Below are 8,830 nucleotides of genomic sequence, written 5' to 3' on the forward strand. Positions count from 1 at the left end.
AGGGGGGGAATACAAGTTAAAACACCAAGAACATAACTAAATTTTTCTAACAGCTTTCATTAGAAAAGTTGGACTCCATTCACGGACTGTTTTGGAAAACTTAAACATTTTTGTTTGAAAAACTATTTTAGGTGTAAGTAGTTCCAGTTCTTAGCTTTAAAATGACTACTTGCACATCTCCATACGATTTTTCTACAATTTATGGTGATTTTTACAAAACTGCCTATCATTTCAAACACCAATCCGGACCAGTCTGTGATTATGGACTTTTTCACCCAAGTTGGAGGTCATTAAAAATCATGATAAAAATTATGAGTAAACTAGACACATTTTGGGACCTCTCAGAATTTACGAATTTAGTTTTCAACTTCGTATGATTTTTCTATGACTTTTCAAAAACAGTGTAGAAAGGTTGAAAATTTGTTAACAGCTTATAACTTTCATAACACTTTATATTATGTTGAGCAAAGTGTATAACGATAAGTTCTAAATATTGAATGTGTTTTCCTTGTTAGTTTATCATCATAAACTGAAACTTAGTCATTCATGATAAGATTATTCATTCATTTAGAACACGTATATTAAGCTATAATGAGCATAGTTTATGGATTCATAGCATTAAGGCATTCATAAAAGAATTCTTATACATTACAAACGTTTTGGATAAACTATAATAGGTATAGTTTATGTATCATTTACTTCTCAAACTTATTTACCAAAGGTTTTCAGTTTAGTTCACGTAAATCTGTTAATGAATAAATTTGTGAGTCATTCCCTTCGGGTTACTTCCAAAGTAACAAAGTCAAAAAGTCCTGTAAATTGTAACTAGAGTCTCTTGTAGGGAGAACGTGATAGTTGTGTATAAATCTATATTGGGTTTGACAAACCCACACCAGAGCTGCTTGCAATAGCTAGACCGGCAGGTCTGTGGTGACAAGTGTCATTTAACGGCGACGCCTGAAGAACGTCGTATTACGAGGCCGTCTATGTCAAGTATGGTTATGATAGCTCACATGTGGTATTAACAAATCATAAGATTTACGGGTTCTAACTTTAAATTAGCGAGTTATGTCTATTTAGCTCACTGAAATTACTTTAAGTATGGAAAAATACTTATACGCCTTCATATCAAAAAGGGTTTTATGTCGATTTAAAATCACTTTTTATATCAAATAGGTATTGATGTAAAAAAAAAAAAAAAAACTTGCCACCCCCAAAAAAAAAAAAAAAAAAAAAAAAAAAAAAAAAAAAAACACTTGCCATCAGTATTGATAGATCCTCCCCTTAACAACATGTTAAAGATTTTGGTTAAATCCAAATAGGTATTTTACGGTATATCCATTTAGAATTTCCATTAGCCTATATAACTTGAAACCAGTTTCGGATTAAATAACATATTCGAACAAAACGACAAGTTTTTTAAACTTTATTACAACTTTTTATTAGCTTTTTTTTTCAAGCTTTTTAAACTTTTTTTCTAACATTTTTCGACTTTTCATTAAATTATTTATAATGTCTTAAGATTTTAATTTTTTTACCATAATTTACATATGTTTTCATGATTTTTATATTTTATATTACTTTTTTTTTCAAATTTTCTTTAAAGTTTTATAACTTTTAAAATTTTTATCTATAGTTTTTCATGGTTAACATATTATTTTTACAAAAAAACGTTACAAAAATTTTTGCAAAAATACATTCCAAAATTGTAAAGAAATTACAGATTTGGATGATTTGGTTTTTAAATGAATTACAGATTCCGATAATATGTTTTTTTTTTTTTTTAAATTTTTTTAAATTTTTAATTTTTAATTTTTTATAAAACCGAATTAATGGAGTGCCAAGTGCCAACATTTACATCCCAAAACTAAAGCGGCTAAAACGTTTTTATTGTCTTGTCTTTCCCAAAATTTTAGAAAAACTAACACACATTGTTTTATATTCTATTAATATAAACCAATAAAACGTAAAAAAAATAAAAATAGCTACTTTGGAAAAAAAAAATCGTCAAACTAATAAATGTTTTATATTATATTAATATAAACGAATAAAACGTAAAAATAAAAATAAAAATAACTACTATAATAAAAAACGTCAAATAATGCATTCGGAAAAACACCATTTTTTCTCAAAACAATAAAAAAAATAATAAGATAATACTATATAATAATTGAATTAAAAATAAAAAACTACAAATTATATCATTAAACAAAAAAAAAAGGAAAAATAAAAGATGATTTAAGTTGATTGGACTTTCATCACATAAAATCTTCTTTTAAGATACCATTTTTATATAGGTTAATTCTATATGTATTCTAATTGATTGTGAGTGAGTTAGTATGTGTTTACCCCTATTTTGACCTTTTATTTGAATGAGAGGATACATATGGTAATACTATTTATATATTGTTTTATTGATCGAATGACAGGTGGATAATGGTTATTCACCCCACTCACATCCCAACCCATCGATGTTGAAGCCATTCCCAACGACGTCTAAAGTCATCGCCTTTCTGGACAAGGTAACCTTGCAGAGCTGCCATCACTACCTGTGTTCTTAAACCATTTGTGTTGTGAGCCGCCATCGCCACCATAGACTTGCACCGAAACCTAACACCGTCTGAAACCCTAACTATCGCCACCTCCATTCGAAAAAAGCTTAGATCTCAGGTGATGGTTTTGTATATCTGCAATGGTGGTGACTGTTCAGGATGTAGGGATACAACAGTGATCTAGAGTTTGGGTTTTGAAAATGGGGACGACGATTAGGGTTTAAGTCTACCCCATCTCTTCTTCTTCACCAACTATTCGAACATGCTAGCGATGAGTGGTGACAAATCCTTATCGCATCTTCAACCATGGTTGTCGATCTATTATTTCTTTTTTTTTAGTCCAGATTTGTTGAGAGAGAGAGAGAGAGAGAGAGAGAGAGAGAGAGAGAGAGAGAGAGAGAGAGAGAGAGAGAGAGAGAGAGAGAGAGATGAGTTTTTCCTTTTCAGTCCACAATCGTGAGAGATGTTTTGAAGTTGCTTGTGTATTGAAGCTGGTGACCGATGATAGTGGTGATTGTGTTGGTGAAAATGATAAAAGGATGAACCATGGAAGTTTTAAACTAGCAAAAGACTTGTTTGAGTTAATTTTAAAATATAGAGATTAACAGTGTAATAAGATCTCAATAAAATAATAAAACAAATTACACTTCATTTATAAAAATATTTAGTTTTAGAAATCCCTATATTTTGCTTGCAAAAAATCCACTACACCCGGTTGACTTTCTATCAAAGGTCAAAAATCCCACTTTTTTGCAAATTTTTCAAAAAGTTTCTACCGTATTACTTTCTGTCAACCAAATAAAGCAATGACTTTATTATGAGCCAAGAATTTTTCTAGGAATTTTCCTATTTCCATGTAAGCCCTTCGCGATAATCCAAAAATTCCTTGTGTTGTGAACAATCACGATGTATCTAGAATCCTAACATTAAAAGGTGCTTCATCACAATCTTTTACCTCAAAGTCTTCTGGTTTTTCTTGAAGAACTTTCACATCATTACAAGAAAGAGTAGAAAAGAATGTAATGAAATTCTAGGTTTTCAGCCTTATGTATGAATAATGTCGTCAATGATGATAAACTTTTAAACAGAACCTTAATCAATAGAAATCCTGGCAAGAACACACCCCATTCTTAAAATGATGAAATCGATTCGGATCCTTTAATATAATCTCTCTCCCGACTACTTTTGATATATATTTTACAGCCTCATGACACCTATGACAAACACGAAGATTTTTGGTGACACGAACTGTAGTCCCACTTTTTGTACTGATCAATCCAAAAGAAACCGCCAACAACTCACTGTGTCCAATCGGAACACACTCTCTCTCTTCATCCACATCATGAAAACTAAAATCTTCATTAATTTCTTCAAAATTCTTCATCAAACTCTCCAACTCCCAATATATCCCTTCTGATCTTGGATGAGAGACATCCCCTGTCTGAAACACATGAACTTTGTTCCTAAACTCTATCCAGCTATACGCAGTCTTTGGTTTCAAATCCATGTCTCTTATAGTCTCCCTCCATCTATCCACCATTTTCTGTTTATGTTTCCCTCCATTTTGTGCATACCAATTTGACATTAAAACATAGTTGTCTGCATTAAGTGGCTCTGAATCACACAGCTGCTCCACCAATCTTTTCCCTGTGGTTATCTTCTTATGAATCCTGCATCCATCTATCAATGCTCTGAGCACTTCTGGATGCTTTTCTACACCGTGTTCTTTCACAAAAGCTTTTGCATCATTGAGTTTTCCAGCACGTGCCAAAAGTGCAGCCATTAAAGAATAGTGAACAAAATTAGGTGACTTTATACAGTTGAAATAATGAATACCCTTTTCGACATTGAGAGAAGTGCAACAAGCGTGGAGGGATGTGACATAGCTTATTTCGTCTGTATCTGATTTTGGAACTTTGTTGAACAAATCAACTCCAAGATCTCCTTCACCGTGTAAACTGTAGCCCATTATCATCACTGTCCATGAAACGATATCTTTGGATTTTGTTCTTGAGAATATCGTTGAAGAATACTCCAAGTTTCCAGATTTTGCATACATGTCGATCAGTGCGTTGTTGAGTTTCAGGTTTATGGGAATTTTGTTCCTGATCAAGTACCCGTGGAGTTCTCTTCCGTTTTTATGAGCTGCCATTCTTGCACAGGCTGGGAGTATGGTGGAAACTGCTACTGCATCTGGTTTTATTTTGTCCTCGTTCACCATCTTTCTGAAGAGTTTTAGCCCTTCGTTTATCTCTCCATTCTTCACGTACCCTTGAATTATGGAAGTCCATGAAATGGCATCTCTTGATGGCATTTTATCGAACAGGTCACGGGCATCTTTGATGCTGCCACATTCCATGTACATTTTTACGAGGGAATTGCTCACCAAAACATCCAACTCTAATCCATGTTTTCTAGCCGTGTCATGAATGTTCCTACCACTTATCAGTGATTTCACAAGAATGCAGGCGCTAATCGCTGTCGTAAGTGAAACAGCATCAACCTCAGCACCCGATTTCACCATCTCGTTGAACAGGTCGATAGCAAATGCAGGTTTATTTTGCTTCATATACAACTTCGCCAACAATGTCCAGGATACAGCAGAACTCGTCTTCTTTTCAGAATTATCAAGAATCCATTTTGCAGCATCGACGCCATCGAGATGCCCATACAATTCAATCAGACTACCAGTCACATAGATATCATTACAGACACCAAGCTTCATTGCCTGACAATGGAGCTGCTTCCCAAGTGACAAGCTACCGGATAGCCTGGACACAGATAAGATGCGAGGGAGAGTGTGTCGATTAGGTCGGATGCCACGAGTTAACATTTCTTGATACGTCGTCACGGCCTTGTTGTAATTCAAATTTCCTAAATGGGTTTGGATAACATTGTTCCAAACCAAAGAATCTGCTGACACAGGCATTCCGTCGAATACTTTGTGGGTCGATGCCGATTCAGTAGATTTCAAAGCACATGTTCGTGAATTATAGTGGTTTACTCTTATGTGAATCGTGTGCTTACTTGGTCGATTATGCATTTCGAGGATGCTCATAGCTTGAATCGACGAATAAATCACATCCATTTCCTTGCAGATTCTACGACAATGTGAATGTCCCCCTGATATGCTTCTAAAAGCTTAGGCCAAATTGTTCAAGCTTGATCGACCAAGATAGGACATCCGATTCAAATGATAGAACTGATAAAGTTCCGTTTTGCATTTTGACCCGTAAACTTAATGAAATGATGGCTATGTCCTTTATTTTAAAAAATGTTTTCACCAAAGTCTTATTAAAGATAAAATTATAACTTTTTTCTTCTTAGGGAAACTGAGCAATTTAATTCATATAAATGCATCTTTTGATCAAAATAATCAAATTTATATTTTATTGTTAAAAATACTACTTAATCTCGAATACTACGTTCTAGACATAATCGGAGGTACGGGTGCAAACGAGTCAAACTACTTGTAAGTTCATCTCGACTCGTTAAAAATGCGACTTGAAACCTATTTTAAATGTGCCCGACCCAAGCTTTAGCTTAATATTAAGCTTGTTTATAAACCAGCTCATGCTCAAGTCTATGTCACTAAGCTTGATTAGGCTCGCGAGCCTAAACAAGCATATATGTAATATAATTTATTATTATTTTTATATATTAAAATAAAAACATATATGGGGAATTAGGGATTTAAGGTATTAGTAAACGAATTTCTTAATGAGTTTGAACCGCGCTTAAACTTATTTACGCACATTAGACTAAAAACGAGTTGAGCTCTAGCATGAGCCGAGCTTGTATAATTATTTACAAGCTCATGCTGAGCTCAATACAATAAAGCTTAAATCAAGTCCAAAACAACCCCAATTTAGATCGTTGTTAGTTCGTGTTTTCTTGAAGTGTTTCTCAAAGATAACCGCACTCTCGACTTTAGTTCACAAATTGCACATTAAGGTGAGTTCTTACGGACCCTCTTTTTAAAGCTTTTATATTTTGGAGGAGAATAAATGCTAAATGATTGCTATTTGGATGATATAAAATCTTATTTAAGTAAAAATACAAACACATATGATATATATATATATATATATATATATATATATATATATATATATATATATATATATATATATATATATATATATATATATATATATCAACATTTTACAACAACATTATGGTCTGTTCAAGACCTGTTTTGCCCCTCTTAAGCTTTATGCCTTGCAAACCTATATTATATGCAAGTAATTTAGATCGATACCTTTCTAGGGACTAGTCGCACGTGTTCATACGATTTTTATACAATTTATTATGATTTTTTCAAAAGTACATATCATTTCAGTCCATTTTAGACCAGTCTGTGAAAAATGACCATTTTCACCCCTAGTTAGGGTACATATCATGCTAGGGAAAAATAGGGGACAAAGTAGACTTAATTTCTAAGCCTTGAGAGTTTACGGATCCTAATTCCGACTTCCGATGATTCTTCTTGAATTTTTCTAAAACAGGGACAAAATCCTTATTCTAGATAAATTTTAACATTTTGATTTACAAATGCATAACTAGTTTATATATTTATATATATTATTTTGCTAAATAACACCTCATATGCAAATAAACTAGTCAAAATATGTTATATAGATATATTATAGTAGTTATAAATATATCACAACTAATAAAAATGATATATCTTCCTACATCAATGTACTATGATTTTAGGTATATAAAGCTCGTCATAAAACATGTGTCGTAAATGGTTATCAACTCTATAGTTTCCAACTTATATATATATATATATATATATATATATATATATATATATATATATATATATATATACACCCACACAAACACACAAGCTGTAAAACTTATATCTTAGATTCTTACATGGACTTGTGTACACTCCCATATTATTCTTCACCTCTTTAAACGAATATCATATATTGTTACGCTTATACCTATATATATATATATATATATATATATATATATATATATATATATATATATATATATATATATATATAGACACACACCCACACAAACACAAAAGCTGTAAAACTTATATCTTAGATTCTTACATGGACTTGTGTACACTCCCATATTATTCTTCACCTCTTTAAACGAATATCATATACTGTTACGCTTATACCTATCGAACATACTCGACTTTTATCCGTACAATTATATGTGTATACCTTAATTAATGACTTTTATAATCAAAATTTATGAAATAACTTTATCCGTATATCCGTACAACTTTACCCGTATCTACGGTTTCTAACTACAACTTTGGCAGATAACTTTATCTGTATATCCATATATCAGTTTATCCATATAACTTCATCCATACAACTTTATCCATAGAAATATTTTAAGTCGTTACCTATGACGTCCAATGAAGCATTGTGAGGATTACATCTAGTCACGTAGCTTGGTTTTAGGACTCACCATAATCATTAACTAGAATCTCTCTCTCTCTCTCTCTCTCTCTCTCTCTCTCTCTCTCTTACTTAAAGCATTGGCTTTGTTTCTTTCAAAACTATTTTAAGTATGGATTTACTTATGCAACGATACGTTTTGGTTTTCAAAGCTTATTCAAAGACTCTTTACAAACATAGTTTTTGAGTATTGTTATACTTACAAAGAAAATACTTTTTGGACTTTTTAAAAGTATTATTAATGTTGATAGTAGAAAACCTGTAACTCTCACCAACCTTGTGTTGACCCTCAAAACTACATGTATTCTCAGAGAATCAGTAATCAAGCTTTTAGATAGAAGGTTAGTCATGGATTTCAGGCGATCTAGTTATCCAGTTTTAGTTTGTTATATTCGCTTACCTGTTTAAGGCAACTACTATACTTTATCATTATATGTAAGAACCTTGTATTGAAACTTCATGATGAAATACAAATACTGTTTGTTTATCGTTGTACTTGTGTTGTACATTCGGTTGCTTGTGATACATGAACTAAGTCGCACATCCCGACATGTTCTGCCGCCTCGGCGGGGGTGTAACACTATTGAATTAGAAACCGTATTGGGAATCGATTGCCTTTAGTTATAAGTCTTCCCTTAGGTTTAAGAATATGACTTTTAAAGGATATTTAGTTGAAATTAAGTTAGATATCGATTAGGTCTCATGACTAGAGTAGGGTGTTTGAGATCATAGCGAATTGTTTCTCCTCTTTCTTAGATGACAATAAATGGTGGTTCCAGATTAGACGTCTGACAAGTATGTTCGGGTTATCAACTAGAATAGATGACAACCCTTGAC

The 8,830-nt window shown here is 32.4% G+C and overlaps 1 protein-coding gene across 1 annotated transcript; it reads right to left on the reverse strand.

Moving 5' to 3' along the window:
* Nucleotides 1–3,336: 3,336 nt before the first annotated feature.
* Nucleotides 3,337–5,772, reverse strand: LOC145053434 (pentatricopeptide repeat-containing protein DOT4, chloroplastic-like). The gene has a single exon (XM_079001481.1). It carries the CDS (start codon nt 5,638–5,640, stop codon nt 3,649–3,651), a length of 1,992 nt encoding a protein of 663 aa, XP_078857607.1. The 5' UTR covers nt 5,641–5,772; the 3' UTR covers nt 3,337–3,648.
* Nucleotides 5,773–8,830: the final 3,058 nt, after the last annotated feature.

The sequence above is a fragment of the Lactuca serriola genome, chromosome 5 (genome assembly GCF_051521515.1).
Source record: "Lactuca serriola cultivar US96UC23 chromosome 5, Lser_US96UC23_V15, whole genome shotgun sequence".
Classification (NCBI taxonomy): Eukaryota; Viridiplantae; Streptophyta; class Magnoliopsida; order Asterales; family Asteraceae; genus Lactuca; species Lactuca serriola.

Coding starts and splice junctions, on each gene's coding strand:
- LOC145053434 (XM_079001481.1), bottom strand. CDS start 5,640: ATGGATGTGATTTATTCGTCGATTCAAGCTATGAGCATCCTCGAAATG.